At 48.1% G+C, this 21,161-nt stretch overlaps 1 protein-coding gene across 1 annotated transcript in view; it reads left to right on the forward strand.

Moving 5' to 3' along the window:
• Stxbp1 (syntaxin binding protein 1) overlaps positions 1–21,161 on the forward strand; it is a 65,670-nt gene that overhangs the window by 33,321 nt on the left and 11,188 nt on the right. Inside the window, exons 4-16 of the mRNA XM_027943942.3 lie at positions 2,582–2,658; positions 3,426–3,504; positions 4,811–4,914; positions 6,851–6,999; positions 8,863–8,947; positions 9,777–9,907; positions 11,499–11,606; positions 13,121–13,181; positions 15,045–15,110; positions 15,787–15,867; positions 18,278–18,416; positions 19,010–19,119; positions 19,621–19,722. Of these exons, the coding sequence (XP_027799743.1) occupies positions 2,582–2,658; positions 3,426–3,504; positions 4,811–4,914; positions 6,851–6,999; positions 8,863–8,947; positions 9,777–9,907; positions 11,499–11,606; positions 13,121–13,181; positions 15,045–15,110; positions 15,787–15,867; positions 18,278–18,416; positions 19,010–19,119; positions 19,621–19,722 (1,292 nt within the window). The remainder of the gene's footprint in view (positions 1–2,581; positions 2,659–3,425; positions 3,505–4,810; positions 4,915–6,850; positions 7,000–8,862; positions 8,948–9,776; positions 9,908–11,498; positions 11,607–13,120; positions 13,182–15,044; positions 15,111–15,786; positions 15,868–18,277; positions 18,417–19,009; positions 19,120–19,620; positions 19,723–21,161) is intronic.

Below are 21,161 nucleotides of genomic sequence, written 5' to 3' on the forward strand. Positions count from 1 at the left end.
TTTTCCCTTGGAGGCAGGTACCTTTGTGTGATGTGTAGCACACAGACCATTGGAGGTCTTAAAATTATCACCCTACCCCAGTTAAAGGAAGAAAAGTAGGAGGGTTGAGTTTTGCATTAAACTAGTTGAATTTAATTATTTCCTTTTAAGGTCTGTTCTTTATTCTAAGATTATGTCAGGTTTTTTGTTTGTTTGTTTTGGTTTTTCGAGATGGGGTCTTGCCAAGCTGCCCACGCTGGAAATAACTGAGATTATAGGCATTTGTCATCAAGCCCAAGCCAAGTCTTATCTTCCCTATTTATGATGTTAAAATGTCCTTAATTTATGCCGGGATGGTAGCATAGGCCTGTAATCCCAATAGCTCTGGAGGCTGAGACAGGAGAATCACAATTTTAAAACCAGCCTTGACAACTTAGCAAGGCCCTAAGCAACTCAGTGAGACCCTATCAAAAAAACAAAAAAGGCTGGAACAAAAAAAGTTCTTAATTTGTGAAATTATGGAAATAATGTCTTGTGGTTTTCCTGTTGATGTGGGAACACATGCTTTAAAAAATATATATATTTAGTTAGTTGTCAACAGACTTTTATTTTATTTATTTATATGAGGTGCTGAGAATCGAACCCAGTGCCTTGCACATTCTCTAGACAGGTACTCTTACACTGAACCACCACCCCAGCTCCCCCCCGAGCACATGCTTTTTATAGTATTTTTGTGTCATCTGGGGACCATGTCCACGTTAAGACCAGGCATGCCTTGATTTTGAGCTTACAAAGTTATTTTCCTCGATAAATTTTTAAAATTATTTATCCTCTCAGTTGGCCATGGTGTCATATACCTGTAGTCCCAGCTACTCAAGAGGTTGAGGCAGGAGGATCACTTGACCCCAGGGGCTTGAGACCAGCCTGGGCAACATAGTGAGACCCCATCTCACACAAACAAACTCCAACCAAACACCCCTACTTTTTCCTCTGTCACAAGAAAGGCCCAACTCACCAAGACGCTCAACAGAGAAGAGCACATCCTGCTGCCTCCCCACCTCCATGCCCCAGGCCTGTCATCCTGGGGACTGCTGGCTGCTGCCTTACTCTTTCTTCCTGTTATTTACTTTTTTTTTTTTAGTTAGACACAATACCTTTATTTTATTTATTTTTATGTGGTGCTGAGGATTGAACCCACCATTTTGCATGTGCTAAGCGAGCACTCTGCTACTGAGCCACAACCCCAGCCCTATTTACTTTTTTTAAACATACATATTCCTAAATAAATGCTTATGCTATTAAATCTGGATTTGTCAATGTTGATGTTGTCTGTTGACTTCCTGTGGTAGATGACAACTCACCTCCCCCACCGTATGCAGCTTTCCCCTACCCCCAAAGGTGGGTCTCAAACAGTATCCTTACTTAGCAAAATTTAAAAGTTCATAACCCTGTGTTGAGACTCCAAACATTTTTGGAGGAAGTCTTAGTAGCCTGTAAAATTTAAAACTCTACAACTACTGGCAAAGTAAATGTTTGGGTGACTGATTTTTTATTTTTTGGTACCAGGGATTGAACCCGGAGTTGCTTAATCACTGAGTCACATCTCCAGCCGTCTTTTGTATTTTATTTAGAGACAGGGTTTCACTAAGTTGCTTAGAGCCTTGCTAAGTTGCTGCTGCTGGCTTTGAATTCGTGATCCGCTTGCCTTAACCTCCTGAGCCACTGGGATTACAGGCGTGGGCCACTGTGCCTGGCTAGGGAATTAATTTTAACATTTGATTTGAAAGTCTTTGTAAATGCCACAAGGTATACTTCTGAAGTGGTGCCTTTTTTCACTTAAATCATCTGCATGAAGAACAACAGCCACACAGCTGTACTGTTCTCTCCATGCCAGAGGATGTCGCAGCATAGGTAAACTCCCCCTAAGCTTTATCAGGTAACAGATGAGGCGAAGATGCCCCCAAAGTAGCTGAAATGACCATAAAGGAAACAAGGAAATCAAAACCCAGCAGCTGGCTTTAACAAACAGAGTGTCTGGTTCTGAACTGTTGAGTGCTGTGCGGAGGATGTGTTTGGAGGGCTTTATCCGATGTGCAGAGGAGGATGACAAGGCTGTCCAATTACTGACAAACCCAGCAGGGAGATTCTAAAGGAATCGCGATTATTTAGGACAGATGAGAAAAAACTGAAGGAAGAAGCAAAGAACCATTCTCAACAGATGAGTGGCCTTTTCCATTTCCCTCACAATAGATCAAGGAATTGAACTGAAATGCAGAGTGGGAGATATGTAGTGTGGCACGATTTCAGGCTTTCTAACATCTTAGGCATAGTGAACCGGTGGAACGCACTCCCAAGAAATGTGGTGACTTTAAGGAAGGGGTGAACGATTCTTTTTCTTTCCCCTTACTCTAGATTTTCTTTTCTTTTCTTGATTTGGCGGTGCTGGGGATGGAACCCAGGGCCTCACAAATGCTAGGCAAGCGCCCTGCCATTGAGCCCCACCCACCCTACTATAGACTTTGACTGTGTCAGTCTACATTGCTTCTAGTTTCATGACCGCCAGTCGTGTTTCCTTATTCACCTGGGCTGTTTTGTTGCCTAGTTGTGGAAGACATTAACAAGCGCAGAGAACCACTCCCCAGCCTGGAGGCTGTGTACCTCATCACCCCGTCTGAGAAGGTGAGTCCTCCACCAGAGGAATGCTGGGCTTGGGATCTCTGTGGCACAGAGCGTCTGACATTTCTAGGTTAAGCATGCATTTAACACACTGCTCTGTTTAAGCATGCAATCCATCACGGGGGCAGGGAGGGTGTGTTTGTACAAAGAGAAGTGAAAAGTTTGTTAAACCTTTTGAAATATGGCAGTTATGCAGCAAGCCGAAGCTGGCATTCCAGGCCCTGGGTCGTTCGTGTCCCCTGCACTCCCTCCTCAGGCAGGCACCCTCCGCCAGACTTTGGGAGTGCATGTTTTCAGGGTTATTTCATCAATACCCAGTTAGAGTTCAGATTTACCTGTCTCGTAAGTGTTCAAATCAGCATCCAAATAAGGTCCACCTCCTTGCTTTTGGTTGATAATTGTCTTGGGTCTCTTGATCTATATAAAAAAAATTCCCCTCCAGTTTTCACTTTTGAAAACTGACTCACCTGTGAGTCTGCAGGTGCAGCTGTTTGTGTCCTCCAAGAGTCCTCACCAGTTTTGTGAGTCTCAGGAACCCATGTTATGTGACACTGCCACTCATTCTGGACTGAGCTAAACTCTGAAATAATCCTAATTTTAAGTCCTCAAAATCTGGCTGTGGCTGAATGAGAGTGTTAGAATCATACGCCCAAACCCCCCGCTATTTTGTGCAAGTAGCTTGAAGCCAGCTTGAATTGAGCTCAGTTCAGATATTGGTCCCACTTGCTTCTAGAATGGGATTTAGTGCCCTCTTTTGTTCCTGTCCACAGTCTGTCCACTCTCTCATCAGTGACTTTAAGGACCCACCAACTGCTAAGTACCGGGCTGCACATGTCTTCTTCACTGACTGTAAGTACCCCGCGGGCTGCCCCCGCTGCACAGGGGAGCTCGTTTGGCTGAACCCAGCCAGGTCAGGCCAATAGGTTTTAGGAATGTGTTTTTGTTTTGCTTTCTTTGAGATACTGAGGATGGAACCCAGGGTGTTCTACCCATTGACCAGTATCCCCAGCCCTTTTTATTTATTTTTTTATTTTGAGGCAGGGTCTCACTAAATTGCTTAGGGCCTCAGTAAGTTGCTGAGGCTGGCTTTGAACTTGCTATCCTCCTGCCTCAGCCTCCTGAGCTGCTGGGATTACAGGCATGTGCCACTGTGCCTGGCTGTAGGGAAGAAATTAATTGTTGCCATGGTTTTCCCAACCTTTCATTTTCTCTTCAGATAATAAATTGCATAAGTAACAAAAACAAACACACACAAATACATACCTGTTAGATCCTGCATTTCCTCCTTCGGGAAACGGCTCACTCAGAACCTCCTCCAAGGACAAAGGGCTTGGAGCCTCGAATTTTCCTGATGCTACCCTTGGCATTTCAGCCACAGCCTTGCAGGTAGCACTATATCCTGCAGTAAATTTCCATTAGTTTTTCAACCACAGAGAGATTCTGATTGAGTGGTCTTATATTAGATAGAATCTACTTCATTGCTCTAAAGTTGGCTTTCTTGTTTTGTGCTGGTTTGGACGTAGATCCCACTGGAGAAGCTATGAGAGAAGAGTGGAACAGTATAAAACAGCAAGACCTCACCTGCTCTTCTCTCTAAGGAGACCCCCTAAAATCACCTCCGAGAAAATGGAAAAGTTATAGCAAGAAATGACCTTATATATAGTACTTGAATATCAGTAGCAAAGGGAGCAAGGAAATGGCATTAATAATGTTAAGCCAATGACGTGTTTCTGGGCACAGGAAGCCTTAGTTAGGCCTGGGAGATACATAGACGTCATGGTTCCCTCCCATCTGCTTACTTCTCAGCAGTCCTGAGGGCGATGCCTGTATCATGTTTCCCACAAATTTTCTTTTCTTTCTTATTTTGTTTATCATAAATAGGTTAGATATGAGGTGCGCATTTACATTAAAGACCTTTCCTTCTCCCTTCTTAATCACTTCTGGTTTCTTTCCTTGGGATCAGAAAGCAGTTTTTGTTAGCTCTTCATGTCTCCATCCTTCTATACCCTAGAGGTATGGAATATTTTAGGATGGCATGAACCTTCTAGTTGCCTTTTAAAAACCTGAATAAAATGAAGCATCTATTGGACGCATTCAGCTGTTAAATGAACCAGCCACTGCCCAGGAAACCCGACTGTCCCTGTCATTCCTGCAGCTTGCCCAGATGCCCTGTTTAACGAGCTGGTAAAATCTCGAGCAGCCAAAGTCATCAAAACGCTGACGGAAATCAACATTGCGTTTCTCCCGTATGAATCCCAGGTGAGGCTGAGCAGAAAATCTGCTTGCTGATTATTCTATCCGGAGCTCTGGGAGGGCGGGCAGTGTGATGGAGTGGGGGAGGGTTGGCCTCGTGTTCAGGTGGCCACGTGACTGTTACGTATGGATGTTTATTTAATGGAAGCGGTTTTCCACAGGCACCACTTCTGGCTTCTTGTCAGCCTCATGCCTTTCTTTGTGTGCATTTCCTCCTTGCCCAGTGGTCACTGATCTTGGCTGACTCTTTAAATAACCACAAGTAGCCAGTCCTAAAAGAACCTGGCAGGAGGGGGGCAGATCAGAGGATCCCATCTGCTGCAGAGGCTGTATTGGAGATAGCATCACCTGGTCACGTGCAAGAACAGATGGTGACCTGAGTAACTGTTAACCCTTCACTCACCAAAGGCCACAGCAGCAAACTTCTCCTCTTGGAAGAAAACAAAGTTGTTAAACCAGTAAAGCTGAAGCTGGTTGTGAAAGAACGTATCTTCTTAAAACGTCTTGTAGCAGAAAAAGAACCAAAACCAACAGACCTTTATGTTGTCATGGTGACAGGAGATGATTATAGCATGTTGGATCTTTATAGAGCAGCTTCCAGAACCAGAGATTGACCTGATTTTAGAAAAGGAGGAATGGAAAAGACAGCACAAACATTTAGAGCTGGTCTTAGTCCCTTCTCACTTGGCTTGAAGCCTGTTTCCTGCTTCAGAGCAGCAATTTTTGTTCCCTGCATGAGTCCTGTCACCACCTAGATTGGACAAAGTCCAGCTTCAGCCTGTCCAACAATATTACATTTCAGAAGCTTTAAGAAAGTAATAGACCTTTTTAAAAATAATTCTCCAAAGAAGATCAAGATAGTTTAAATAAATGAAGATTTGTGAGATTAATGATAGCTATTAGGCTCAGTAGTATTAGAAATGAATTTCAAACTCCTGGGACCCTTTTAAAAAAATAAAAGGAATCAGGCACAGTGGTGCATGCCTGTAATCCCAGCTACTCAGGAGGCTGAGGCAAGAGGATCACAAGTTCAAGTCCAGCCGGGCAACTTAGTGAGACCCTATCTCAAATAAAAAAATAAAAAGGGCTGGGGATATAGCTCAGTGATAGAGCACCCCTGGGTTCAATCTATGGTACAAACATAAATAAATAAATAAAAATAAAACATTTTACTGAGGACAGGATATTATTATACTTACCAAAAACCTCATTCATTCGCTCACAGTCACAGCACAATTTCTAGCTTGTGATTTATTTGTTAAAACCAAATGCAGGGCTGGGGCTGGGCTCGGGCTCCAGTGGTAGAGCACTTGCCTAGTACATGTAAGGCACTGGGTTCAGTTCTCAGCAATACATATAAATGAATACGACAACTAATATGTATGTGTGTGTGAGTGTGTATTTAAAAAAAAAAACTAAAAGAATTTTTAAAACTCCAAATCCACAATGGCCTTTGAGATCTTACAGCCCCCTCTTCTGTTCTCCTGGCTTGTCATTGTTCAGACACATTAGGTGCACCTCTGCCCCAGGTCTGGGGTACCACCCATTCCTGCCCCTGAGACGTCTCCTGCTGGTGATGAACACCCCACTTCCTCAAGCCTTGAGTCAGCTGTCCCTTCTCCATGAGTCCACGTGTCCTCCCCGTCCGGGGCATTCCTTCCCTGCTATCTTATTTTCTCATGCATTTATCAGCTTCTCAATACCGTGCAGTTTCCCTCTTATTCTGCTTAATATCTGCTCCCCCCCACACACACCCCTGCTAGATTTAAAACTCCTTGAGGACAAGGATATTGTGGTCGCTCATAGCTCCCAAATGTTTAGTGTGGTGCCTAGCGCTGGAGCAAATGAAAACATGTCCTGCAAATTCACCGCCAGTGTAGCGGGACTCCTGCGGCTCGCCCTTCCGGACACACATGCCAAGTGCATTGTTTTCTCCTCCCAGGTATATTCCTTGGACTCTGCTGACTCTTTCCAAAGCTTCTACAGTCCCCACAAAGCTCAGATGAAGAATCCTATACTAGAGCGCCTGGCAGAGCAGATCGCAACCCTGTGTGCCACCTTGAAGGAGTACCCAGCTGTGCGGTATCGGGGGTAAGGCACACCTGTCTGCTAGGCAGGCATCCTGCACGGCTGAGAGGCGCGCCCCCGAGTCTTCCTCTGGTCTCAGGTTTCCTCTAGCAGTTGTCTCAGAGGGTAAAGTTTAAGCATCTCCCTCTTAAGATCATTCTTCTAAAGGTTTTATCTTTTGAATTGTATTGTGAAATATAATGCATACAGAAAAGGGCACAGTATGTACATATATTTAGCTATCAAATAACTAAAGTGTGAGCTCTGTGCGCCTGCAGCCTGGGCTTCCCAGTTTTCAATTTCTTGCTAGGCTCTAAAAACCAATATTATTTTTGTAGAGGTATTTGAGAGTAAGATGCAATACTGAGAAAATAATTCTCCTAAGGACACTCTTCTCAGATTTTATGAGGTCATTCACTCATCCACTTACTTGCTTTGTGCTGAAGACTCAGCCACAGCCCTAGAACCCTGGGTAGGTAAGGTCTGGATTCGACAGGTGAGCACAGGTGTGCACTCCTGCACCTAGCCCCGTGAGGCCAGCACCTGAGCACAGCACCCACCAGGTGCTCAGGGCCTTTCTGGCCAACCACAGGCTAGAGGTGATATATGTGCGCATCTTGAAGGACAGGTTCAGATCCCACACGGATGGAGAGAGGGCGATTGGTTCTTGCCATTGGCATAAGCAGAAGCTTGGAGTTGGGAAGGCAAAGGCAGGTCCGCATGGTGCATATGTAGAGTACACAGATAGTGGAGGCCTGAAAGCCCAGGTTTGGGACTGTGTCCTTCAGTGGCTTCCCTGGGATGTCTGGGGATTGGGACAGGGAGCAGTTGCAGTGCTTTGGAGGCCTGATAGCAGGGCTGAGGGGCAGATGGGTGCAGAGAAGCCAGGAGAGCAGAGCAGGGCCACTGCAGGAGGAGTGAAGGGGCTGGAGTGAGGAGTGGAAGGGAGGGGGGTGAAGCTGGGACCCCAGGCAGTGGGGCCTGCAACTCAGAGGCTGCAAGCTGCATGGGCATGGGGCCGCGGCCCAACAGAGCTCGGGGGCTGAGGCTCAGACGTGTGCCTGACCTTTTTGTTTCATCCTCGGCGGGTACAGGTGGCCATGGACAGCACCTCGTGGCTGCCCCAGCGCCTGGCTTCCCATCTTTGGGGGCCTGTGCTGCAGAGCCTGCCTCAGCACTCTCTCCTGGGTGGGGAACAGGGCCACCATGGTCCTGAGGTTGGCAAAGGTGACATCAGCCAACTCCCTGCAAAGCCAGGGGGAGCCCAGAGAGTGCTTCATGCTCAGCCAGGCAGAAAGGTCTGAGCCCAGGCACTGCTGTCACCCTGGTTGTGTGAACATACATGCCACTTACCAGCCAAACCAAACAAGACCCAGTGGAGTTTGAATCAAGAGAAGTGAGAGCCATGCAGGTCAGGCCCAGACGTCCTGATGATGGGAGGGGGAGTGGCCGGGCCCGTCTGGAAGTGTGGCTGTTTACCTGGGCTTCTGCTCCATCTAGACAGTTTTTAAAAAAGAAGAAATAAGGGCTGGGCTGGGGCTCAGTGGCAGAGCGCTTGCCTAGCATGTGTGAGGCACTGGGTTCGATTCTCAGTACCACGTATCAATAAATAAAATAAAGGTCCATTGATGACTAAAAGAAAAATTAAAAAAAAAAAAAAGAAGAAGAAATAAGGAAATCACTTTTTTTGTTCAGGTACCGAAGCAAGCATTTTACTTTTCCTTTTTATATACTCGTAGTATCTGCGTGTATTCTTATCGTAAAAACCCAGCACTGACCATGCTCACGCATTTCCTACCCTCCCTGTGCCATCCTGCATCCTTCCTGGGCCATGAGTGCCTCACCTAGTGCCCAGGTGGTTCACCTCTGCTCCTCCTCTTTTGTCAGGGAGTACAAGGACAATGCCTTGCTGGCTCAACTAATCCAGGACAAACTCGACGCCTATAAAGCTGATGATCCAACCATGGGGGAAGTAAGTCTGGGCCTGGGCCAGGAAGTTATCTTACAAAGTGACCACAGTGTTTATGTGACAGTCCAAGGGATGATGCAGTACTCTTGCTCACAGACGTGTGAGGGCTGCTCTTTCTGTGTGTCGGCCTCTAGTGACATGCCCAAAGCCCTTGGGAGCCCAGGTATGTTCTACATAGCCAGGATGACCAACTTGCTTCTGTTCACCAGGACTTTTGCAGTTTCAACACTGAATGTCCTCATCTGGAGATCCCCTAGTAGTAGTACAGTAGCAAAGGCAAAAAGTTGCTCTCTGTGTGCACAGCCCTGATACAGTTTAACACACGCACCGATGTGTGTCACCACCACTGCAGTCAAGATGCAGAGCTGGGAACCCAGAACATAGCCCAATGTACAGCACAAGCTTAGCATGTACAGGACCCTGAGGGCCCTTCCTGCCTCGCCCTTCCCACCCCACACAAAACAACATGCAGAGCTGTTCATCACTACTTTGTATCTAAAACAGAAAGTCCCGGGTTCTGGGAACTGCTTAGTCCCAGCTGGAAGCTTAATCACCCATTGTAGCTGAACCTGGAGAGTGCTCTTCTCCACAAACTCACTTCTGCCTCCAGCCAGGTTCTGATCTGCTTCCCAGGCCCTCACCATGGAATAGAAATATTCGAGTGTGCCTGGAGTGTTGGTGTTCTTGCCAAGCAGCAAGCAGACTGGTACTGTTTTAGTAGGGCTGCTTCTTGGAGTTCTTCCTGCTGCACCCTTGACAAGCTGGGCTCTGCTAACTGGGGAAGTTCTAATTGTCTGAGTGGCCCTTGAAACATCTCCTTGTTTGCCCCCAGGGTCCTGACAAGGCTCGCTCCCAACTGCTGATCCTGGATCGGGGCTTTGACCCTAGCTCCCCTGTGCTTCATGAGTTGACTTTTCAGGCCATGAGTTACGACCTGCTGCCTATTGAAAATGATGTTTACAAGTAAGTAGAGTGTTACAGACTCTAGAGTGACCACAACTTTGCACGTGAACTAGGAATACCTCTAACTTAAGAAAAAAAAAAATGTTTTTAAGGAAAAGCAGGTGCATTGGTCCAGTCTTTCCAATAGGCCAATAAGTTTTTGTGTGGTTTCCCAGATCCACGGGGCATTTCTAGGCAGAATGAGTGCCCCTTCTGGGCAGCCCGGAAACTTCAGATCTGTAGTTCACATCACGTCACCTCAGATCAGAGCCTGTTCAGATGTGGTAGTAGGTTGATTGGGGTGTGTGTGTGTGTGTTACTTAGAATTGAAACGTTTTTCATTACAGATCATAAGATATGATGATGATAAAATATATCAACAGGAGTTTCTTACTGACTTTTCTGGTAATGGACCTGTTTTCTTCATTATAAAAATATTTCTCTTACTAACTATGATCAGAAACTCAGTTTCTTCCTTTTTTTTTTGGTACTGCAGACTGAACCCAGGGGTGCTCTACCACTGAGCTACACCCCAGCCCTTTTTTTTTTTTTTAAAGTTTATTTTTTATAGTTGTACACTGTCACTTATTTATTTATTTGTATGTGGTGCTGAGGATCGAACCCAGGACCTTGCACATGTAAGACAAGCCCTCTACCACTAGGCCACATCCCCAGCCCTCACCCCAGCCCTTTTTAAATTTTATTTTGAGACAGTGTCTCCCTAAGTTACTGATGCTGGCCTCAAACTTGTGATCCTCCTGCCACAGTCACCTGAGTTGCTGGGGTTACAGGTGTGGGCCACCGTACTCTGCTGAAACTCAATTTCTAAAAACTAATTTTTGTTTTTATGTAAACAGATTATTATCTTTATGTCATTTTTTTTTTGAACATTGATCCTGAAAATGGTGGTTTCAAAATGAAGGTTCTAAAATATGAGTAACTCTCAGCTCTTCCTTTAGTACCTGTAACTCTTGCTTCTTCCAGCTGTTCACTATCGTACATGTAACAGAATGTCAAGGGCCTGTTGAAGACAGCTAGATACCATTTAGGGATAGCATCCTAGCCATCTTAGAGAGGCACAAATAGGAGCTTGGCCTGTCCCCTCTGGGTGACTCTTGTGTCAACATATAGCTGGGTGTGGGGAACAACCGTGATCCCAGCAACATGGGAGGCTGAGGCAGGAGGATCATAAGTTTGAAGACAATCTGGGCAACTTAGCAAGACCCTGTCTCGAAATAAAAATTTTAAAAAGGGCTGGGGTGCAGTTCAGTGGGAGAGCACCCCTGGGTTCAATTTCCAGTACTGCAAATAAATAAATAAAATGAGTAAATAAATAAGCCCACATAGAATCTGTCTTCACACCCTGACCAGGTGGCTCTGGGGGAGCTCATATCAGCCAACCTCTGCAAGGTAATATAAACTTTGAGTAAGGAGTCTCTTGCTGCTTGAGGAATTGCAACCCTAGTTGGTGCTACACAGCTGACCTGTCTGGCCATCAGATGGTCAGCGTGTTATGAGTCATTTGTCTGATTACCTGGAAGCTGTTGTTATTGCAGAGTGGTCGGGTGAGTGCTCTGGGGACAGCAACCCACCCAAGTCCTGTCTCCTGTAGGTACGAGACCAGTGGCATTGGGGAGGCACGGGTAAAGGAAGTGCTTCTGGATGAGGACGACGACCTGTGGATAGCGCTTCGCCACAAGCACATCGCAGAGGTGTCCCAGTAAGAGCCCCTCTACCCTCGTCCTGGCCAGTGCTCCTTCCTGCCACTATGGGTGATGCGCATGCTCTGGGCAACTCAGGGGAGTGAATTCCTTGCCTTAGCAAAGTTGCCAATATCCTAACCAAGAATGGCAAATTCCTTCTGTTCTCTGAGCCTGAGCTACTCCAGTTTCACAAAGTTAGAAAATCCGCTGTGAATGAGGGTTGCCTTTAGGATCCTTGGAAAGCATTTGTGGCTCTCTCAGAAAAATGCTTTATAGACATTTCAAGCTCCTTCACTTGTTGAAAGCTCCAGGCACCCCCACTGTGTGGGCTTCCTGTTGCTCACCTGCCAGAGCTCATGTCTACCTACTGAACCATACCTTGCTCTGAAATCGTATCCGAATGCTTGAGAATTTAAACATTGTTATGAGACCTTTAAACCATTAGCTAGCAGTGCTGCTTTTCTAGAAAGACCCATTCTGCTTTGGAGAGTTGGTATCCTCAGGAGATTCAGAGTGAGGAAGGACATTTTGGATAGTTAGTTCCATTGTTTACAGAAACAATCTCCCAATCTTTTTGGTTTGTTTTTTCTTTCTTTCTTTTTTATTTCCCCCTATGGTGCTGAGGATTGAACCCCTGGCCTTAAGGCATGGGAGGCAAGCACTCTACCCAGAGCTGCATTGCTACATCCCTGGCCCTTCCCTGACCTTCTTGACCACTCTACCTTAAAAATTACTAATGTACATTTTCAGTAATTAAACTTGTCTATGAATTAGTCATATACATATACTTAGTGCACTAATATATGCATTTTGCAACATACATACAAGTTAGTGTGTTTTTTCAAACAAAATGTGTACATTTCATTTTGTATGTTCAAACACATTTGAAAAGAATGAGGTAAAATAAAGAGGAATAGATATTTTAATGTCTTCTTCTCTCACTTTTGTTTTGGGGGGTGAGGGGTAATACTGGGGACTAAAGCAGGGCCTCACACATGCTAGACAGGTGCTCTCTCACTGAGCTGCATCTCCAAAAATAAGTAAATAAACTTATTCATAAATTTATTTTTTAGTTTTGGTACTGGAAATTGAACCCAGGGGCACTTAACCACTGAGCCACATGTCCAGCCCCTTTTTTATATTTTATTTAGAGACAGGGTCTTGCTAAATTGCTGAGGCTGGCTTTGAACTTGTGATCCTCCTGCCTCAGCCCCTGGAGTCTCTGGGGTTACAGTCGTGTGCCACTGTGCCCAGCCAGTCCTTTCATTTCTATGGGTCAGATTCTCACTAAGTTGCCTAGACTGGCCTCAAATTTGAGGTCCTCCTGCCTTGGCCTCCAAGTTTCTAGGATTACAGGCAGCATCACCATCTTGACTTTTGATGTTTTCTTCTCTTTGCCCTTTGACCCAGCTGGGGCACCCCTGGCAGCTAAGTCTCCGCATAGCCGTGAAAGGAGGCTGGTGCTTGACTGCTGTGCCCTGTGCAGAGCCCTTGGTGTTGCTGAGACTTAGCTGCCTCCTTCTGTTTCCAGGGAAGTTACCCGGTCTCTGAAAGACTTTTCTTCTAGCAAGAGAATGAATACTGGAGAAAAGGTAAACTCCTGCCATGTTCAGTGCCCTGTAGATGAGTTTTCTTTCTGGGAGCTGGGGAGAGGCCTCTGTGTGTGACTACGGAGTTAGTGAGGTGGTATTTTTCTCTCTTTCAATGTCATTCTGTCTTGTTATTGCATTTGAGATTCATATCTGGAGCTCCCATCTTCTGATGTTTAGAGAGAGCTGGGTTTTGTTATTTAGTGGTTGGGGGCTGGGGATGTGGCTCAAGCGTAGTGCGTTCACCTGGCATGCACGCGGCGCTGGGTTCGATCCTCAGCACCACATACAAATAAAGATATTGTGTCTGCTGAAAACTAAAAAAAAAATAGATATTAAAAATCTCTCTCTCTCTCTCTCTTTAAAAAAAATATTTACTGGTTGGGATCATGGTTCATTTTCAGCTAGAAGAACAGTGAGACTTTGTTTAGCTCATGATGGAATTAGAATTCGTAACCCAACTTATGAGACCTCTCCTTACCCTGATGTCAGAGGTGGCCTTCCCATCTTAGGCAAAGGACGGGGACTTACTTACTGAAGTTCAGCTCTGGTTGTGTTACTTTCTTCCTTAAAACCATTCAGTGCCTTTCAGTTCCCCTTAGAGTAGAGCCCACCTATCTGTGGACACGCCTTCTCGCTCGCTCTCTCTCCCCACCCCCTTCCTGCCTTCCTGCTGCCACCTCCCCTTATTTCAGCCATTCCAGGGCTCTGGAGCCTCAGGCCTTACCTAGTTCTTGGGCTCAGACGTGGTTTCCTCAGGGAACCTCTGGGCCTCTCCGAACCAGCCAGGTGTGTGTCTGACACGCCCATATCACCTGCTGGATCCAGTCAACAGCCTGACCCACTTTGCCCACTGCTCGCTTGTCTGGCCCCTCTGCTGGATGTTGAGATCCAGGAGACAGAACCGGCTGCCCCCCCCCCCCCTTGTATCTCCTCACCTAGTCGTGTCTGGCGGCAGTTCAGTCAGGTTTCATTGGATAAATGAGTGAGGTCACCACAGTCAGGGAAAGTAAACAGACCCATTTTGCTTGAAGCGTCCAGCCCTCTGTAACTTCCGTGTTTTCTACCTGTCTGCACAGCTGCACCCTCTTTCTAGGTGCAGGGGTGAAGCGCAAACTTGATGCCAAGACTGCTTGAGCTGAGTCTGTAGAAAAGCAGTATATGGAAGGAAAAAATATTTTTTCTTGGCAAGAATTACACTCTCAATGACTTTATGGTGGGCGGTCAGTAATTGGGGTTGAACCCGGGGGTGCGCTACGACTGAGCCACATTTCCAGTCATTTGTATTTTTTTATTTTGAGACAGAGTCTCGCTGAGTTGCCCAGGCTGACCTGGAACTTATGGCCTTCCTGCCTCAGCCTCCCAAGTCAGCTTTTTCTTTTAAAGACAGGTTTACCCTCAGTGGCCCAGGCTGGTCCTCCTGCATCAGCTGATTCCTGCCAAATAATCAGTGTTAGAAGTGTGCACCACCGGACCAGGCTTCTCAGCTTTCTAGTCCAACAAACAGAATACAGCATGACACCTGGCAGAAGCCAGGCACAGTGGCACACATCGCGGTCCCGGCTATTTGGAAAGCTGAAGTAGGAGGATTACAAGCTTGAGGCCAGCCTGGGCAACTTGGACCTCATCTCAGAAAAAGGAAAGGAAAAAAAAGTCATAACATATCCACTAGACTTGGAGGGTTAGCTGCCCCTGTAAGACGGCCGTGACGTTTGTATCCAACACACTTGACCTTGTGTTCTACAGATTCCCTTTGAGAGTCACTGAGCATGTACATGGGTAGTCTAGGGTGGCTGCTATCCTGTCCTGTGCCCACTTAGCTCAGGGCCACTGGAGTGACTCTGTGTGCTTTCTGTTCCCTCACAGACCACCATGCGGGACCTGTCCCAGATGCTGAAGAAGATGCCCCAATATCAGAAAGAACTCAGCAAGGTATGTGGCTGCAAGGACCTCTCAGAGCCTGCTCTTCTCCCTGAGTCAAAATCCAGATTTCTAGTCCTCTTCAGTTTCCATTAGAAAAAGAAAGGAAGAAGGAAGGCAAGCTGGGGTTCATCTCCTGTCCCTTCCTTTCTCTGTGTCTTCCTCTCCTTCATTCTCCCTGTCCCCTGCTGTTGGTGGGGGGCCTCGGCTCCTCACCATACCAGCCTGTCCTTGTGCTGGTGTCCTCATGACACAGCCATCCACTCCCCAGAGCGAGTGATCCGAGAGGACCGGAGGATGTGAGAAGGCCTTCCGGGCCCTGACCTTGAGCATCACATGCCACCACTTCCTGCACTGTTTGCTGGGAGCTGGTCACTAAACCCAGCCCGCACTCAAGGAGGAGGGAATTGGGCTCCCTCCGGGGGTGTCAAGGTTCTGCACACCACTACCCTCTCAGAGGGTTTCCCTTCTACTTTTCGTCTTTGTTAGAATGTGGCTCGACCCTCTCTCCTGACATGTGACACTCTACACATGATGTTTGTGTGCTTGCTTGTGCACAGTGTATCTCCTTTGTCAGTCTGGACGCTCCTTAGCACCTAGCCCAGTGTTCAGGACACTTACGTGCTCGGGGGATAGAGTGTGCGTCAGGGATTGATTCTCGGTCACCAATCTCCCTGCTTCCTCCTAGTACTCCACCCACCTGCACCTTGCCGAGGACTGCATGAAGCACTACCAAGGCACCGTGGACAAGCTCTGCCGAGTAGAGCAGGTAGGCTCTCTTCTTCCCTCTGCATGGCAGACTTGCGTGCCCTTCACCCAGCTGACGTGTTGACATTGGCCTTGAACCTCCTGCAGAATCCTAGGGAATAGAGCTGGGAGAGCCTGCGGTCTGCCGTCGGCTCTGGAGCTGTGCCGTCCGTCTCGGGTAGGAGTGCTGGTCTGGGATGCCGTGCGTGTGGATTTCGCATGCCTGGCTCTCTCCAGAGCCTCTTTGCCCTGGATGGCTCTAGAGAGACCTGGAGTTCCGAGCCTTACATCAGCAGGGCTGCTGAATTTTGTTCTGAATGTGTTTTCCTCCTCCTGTGACTGGACCAGCTTTGGAGACCTTGAGACCAAGAGAGGGCAGTGTAGCCACTGGCTGGGACCTCCCCAAAGCCTGGCAGATCACACTTAGGCCTGGAAGCCGGGACTTTGGGACTTGAGTCCTGCCTCTGTCACTGGTTTATTTGTTTGTCCTGTTTCTCTCTGCTTTATTTTCTTCATTGCATGAGGGATATCACAGTGCTGACACATTTTTTACGAGAATTATACGGAGGACTCCCTAAACCTGGCACTCCATCCTTCAAGTGTGACATTACTAAATTGTGTGTCCACAGTGCTTTGCGTGTGGAACTAGGAATGAACCCGGGGCCCTGCATGCTAAGCTCACTGTACCACAGAGCTATACCCCCAGCCCCTGTGTGTCAACTTCTAAGGGAAGAGAGGGGACATTCAAAGATCTGAAGCCTCAGCCAAAAGTCTCTCAATATAGAAAAATACCAGCTCAGGTTCTCGGGGTGAAGCTTAGATTTAGATCCTCTGGCTGATGTCACAGGTTCAGCTCAAGTTTGTAAGCCCCGTCCTGTGTCAGTGGTTTTTTTACAAGAGGAAGCAGCCCTCCTGAAATCCATCGTCAGTTTCTCAGGGGATCTCAGGAAACACATGTCTTCTCCAAAAGAGTTTGACCATCCAAAAAGGAGGTTGTACCCAGGTCAGTTAAAGTGCAGTTTGGGATTAATTTTTGGTTAAATTTTTTGAGATGTATTCAAAAGTATCGTTGGACTATTTCATTTTGCTGGGCTGACGGAGGGTACTAGAGGTGGGTCCTGCTGAGCAGGTATCTGTTGAAACTGGTGGTAGGACTGAGGTGAGGGGTGTCCTGCCTCCCTCAGACCCAGAAAGAGACTATGAATTTGAGATTATCATTTGTATGGGCTCCTGGGATCTTGAGAGGAGGGAGGGAGCCTTCCAGCAGCCTCCTAAGAGTTACAAAGGAAGCTGGTCTCTAAGGACTAGAGCAGATGGCTATCAGTGTGGTCTGGGAGCTAAGTGCTGCTCTCTGGACAGTGTTTCGCCTGAGGTGTGGGGTGCAATAGACTGTGCTCACGGATCTTTTTATCTGAATGTTTTTTTTTTTTGGTTTTTGGTACCCAGGATTGACACCAGAGGCACTTGACCACTGAGCCACATCCCTGCCCTCTTTTGTATTTTATATAGAGACAGGGTCACTGAGTTGCTTAGTGTCTCACTAAATTGCTGAAGCTGACTTTGAACTGGTGATCCTCCTGCCTCAGCCTCCCAAGTCGCTCGATTATAGGCATATCCACTGTGCCCTGCTTCATCTATAGCTCTTTGTCAGCCCTTCTTTCCTCCTTCCTCTTCCTGAGTGGATCTGCAGGTTGGGGAGCCCCTCTTTCTCCCCACATTCTTGCAAAAAATGGTAGGAAGATTAAAAACAGAGGTTAAGCCAGGCGCAGTGGCACACACCTATAATCCCAGCAGTTTGGGAGGCTGAGGCAGGAGGACGATGAGCCCAAAGCCAGCCTCAGCAACTTATGGAGGTGCTAAGCAACTCAGTGGGACCCTGTCTCTAAATAAAATAGAAAATAGGGCAGGGGATGTGGCTCAGTGGCCAAGTGCCCCTGAGTTCAATCCCCATACCAAATAAATAAATAATTTAAAAAACAGGTTAAAACCTCAGAGTAGTTAAAACTCAAACAGCATATTCTTGTGTGCCGGGGAATAGAGTGGGAAGACGTAGCCACGCAGTCATCTCCAGATGCTGAGCTCTCCTGGGCAGGGAGCATGTTCCTTTAGTCCGTCCCCCTCAGCAGGGCTTATGCCTCGTGTGCACGAGGTCTGACACTCACCTGCAGGGGACAGCCTACTTTTACACAGGTGGCAAATCACGAGGGTTTCTAATTTTGGAAAGAGAAGCTCTGCGCTCTCTGGTGCACTCACCGAGGCTATTGAAGTGCTGATGACACTACATCTAACAGCTACTCGCTTAGAGAGGAGCCTGTGTGCCACCTGCCCAACCATGCCACAGAGCTCGGTGTTCATGGCTGTGCACTTTCTGTGAACTGCCATCTATCCAAACTGTCACCAGAAATACGGTCAGCATGGTGTGTTTCCTACAGGACCTGGCGATGGGCACAGATGCAGAGGGGGAGAAGATCAAGGACCCCATGAGAGCCATCGTCCCCATTCTGTTGGATGCGAACGTCAGCACTTACGACAAAATCCGCATCATCCTCCTCTACATCTTTCTGAAGAACGGTAGGCAGGATGGGCTGCAGAGGGGCACAGGCTGGAAGAGGGGACACGAGGTGGAGAAGTGGTTTAGAAGACGTGGAAGGGGAAGGAAAATAAGATCTTCGTGTCTGGGAATGTGATGGAGTCCAACCAGTGGCACCCAGGGGCTGAGTTTCCCGGCGACCCTGAGTACTAGGTAGATCAGGACGGGGAGCGGGGAGGAGAGGCTCTCGTTAGCTGCATCCCATTTGCAGTCTCTGATTTTAGAGAACTGATTCGTACCCGTGTCATAGTTGCCCAGAAGTGTCCACTGTGCAACAGATGGGTATAGACACCTGTCCAGTTCGACTTGGATGCAGGACAAGGGCGGGTAGGGATGAAAGCCAGGAGAGGGAGAGACAAACGGCCAGGACAGTGCTGAGGCCATCACTCAGGACAGGGCACCGCTGCCACTACTAGCTCCAGGGGAGATGGGACACTTATTTTGCCCTCATCTTTAAGTCTCACTGATGTGGTGGGCAGATCCCTTTCTGCTCAGAGACGGAAGCCGGTGGCTCTGCTTTGGAGCCTAGTGATGGGCAGGATGGGTGTGGTGACCAGGTGTCTTGTGCTCCCAGGCATCACTGAGGAAAACCTGAACAAACTGATCCAGCACGCCCAGATCCCTCCAGAGGACAGTGAGATCATCACCAACATGGCCCACCTGGGTGTGCCCATCGTCACGGATGTAAGGGCCGGCTGGCAGGCGGGGCGGGGGGCTGTCATGTCTGCTCTTGCACTAGCCAGTCAGCAGCACCTCCTGACCCCGGTGCACCTCACACTCAGAGGACAGGCAGTCAGGGAGTGGGGGGGAAAGGACATATCAAAAGAGTGAAGGTGACTCACGAGTCCCACCTGTGCCGGTGACGGGGAGTGCAGAGCTGTCAAACCCAGCGGGTGTTTTCTCCTCTAACAGAGAGCAGGTGGGATTTTTAATCACCTGGATTTTTTTTTTTTAATGACATATATTTGACCCACATTTGCTATTTTTCATGACTTCAAAGAACCAAATTTGTTCTAGGTTCCTGAAAGGGATCCATCTTGGGCTATTTTGGGGGAAACTTGGCCCTTATAAGTCCTTGTCAATGCTACTCTAAAGGAGGAACTTGGGAGAGGTTCCAGGGCCAGTGGAGGTCACCGAGGCCCAGTGGCTCCTGCCTCAGTCTCATCTTGTATGTGCTTGGTTCAGTCCACACTGCGCCGCAGGAGCAAGCCGGAGCGGAAGGAGCGCATCAGTGAGCAGACTTACCAGCTCTCACGGTGGACCCCGATTATTAAGGACATCATGGAGGTCAGTGACTGGTAGGGATGTGGGGAGGGACATCCAGGGCTAGGGCTCTTCAATGGATGGTCCAGGTGCTTCCAGCATCCCCTGCTCTCAGGTGCAGTGACACCCCATGGTTTTCCCTTGAGGACAAACCTCCAGGCTTCCAGAGCCATCAGCCCCCTGGTCTTCTTTGTTCTGAGGGATCATGAAGAACTGGGAGACTGCCAGATGTAGACCCCAAAGAGCCACTCGCCTACTGTTCCTGTCTTGGAGGTCTAAGCCTCCTTGCTCTGGAGGCCCCTTGGTGTTGTGTGTCCGAAGCAGCCAGGCCCAGCCTGTTATACTAGTTACTTGGGAAGGCTGAGGCAAGAGGATTGTAAGTTTGAGGCCAGCCTCAATAATTAGTGAGGCCTTAAGCAACTCAGCAAGATCCTGTCCCAAAATAAAAAATAAAAAGAACTAGGGACATGGCTCTAGTAAAGCACCCCTGGGTTAATCCCCAGCACCAAAAACCAAACAAAACAAAAACAAAGCAAGTAGACCCATCATAGCATCTCACAGGTCAGATGAGGGCCGTGCACACGCTCTAGTGAGGACGTGCTGTGCCACACCTCGTGCCTCAGCGGGGAAGGGCCTTCCTGCCACTTGTCCTGCCGCTCTCTTCCTGGGCCATCTGTTCTCACTGCCTCGCCTGGACTGCTCTGACCCTTCCTGTCCACAACCTGAGTCCTGCTGTCCTTTAAAACTCCATGCGGTCTCACAGTGTCCAAATCCCGTCCCTCCTGTCTGGCCACCCAGCACCACCCCAAGGCCTGTGATCCTACTACGGTTTGTGTGCGGGCTGCTGCTTATAGGCATGTGCTGCTCGGAGTTTGGGGTCATCTTATACCATGACCCTGTCACCTGGACTGCCCATCTTCTGCACGGAGCCTCGAGCTGGGCTGCGAGCTAGGGCAGTGGGGGCGGCGTCACTCCCTCCTCTCAGTCGGCAGGAGGAAAGCCTGCGCTAGCCCTGCACTGGGTCTTCCAGGCTGGATGAGCCGCATGACTTCCGTCCTCGACAGGCAGCTAAACCAGGGCCCAGAGAGCAAGGGACTCACCAGGATCCCTTGGCCCATCTCCCTGCAGCCAGGTTCCTGCTGAAGGATACGTTAGAGGTCATCTGCAGGCACCATAACAACGGGGCCGCCATCGTATGCAGCTAGAACACACCAATAAAACATGGAGAAAATGAGTGTATTTAAATATGAGTCAGGGTTCTATTTTTAAAACCCTCAAACAAAAGGCTGGGTGGACAAGAAACATTCAGAAGCAATTGCCTCCTCCTCCTCGGAGTGGATCAACCCGCCTGTCTCTCCCGCCTTTGCGCCCCTTTCTTCCCTCCTCCCTGGTCCCCTAGGGAGACACAAGGTGGCGGTAGGAGGAGTGTGGATTCCCGGGTACCTACCAGACAGTCAGTGCTG

This window comes from Marmota flaviventris, chromosome 13, assembly GCF_047511675.1.
Source record: "Marmota flaviventris isolate mMarFla1 chromosome 13, mMarFla1.hap1, whole genome shotgun sequence".
Lineage (NCBI taxonomy): Eukaryota > Metazoa > Chordata > Mammalia > Rodentia > Sciuridae > Marmota > Marmota flaviventris.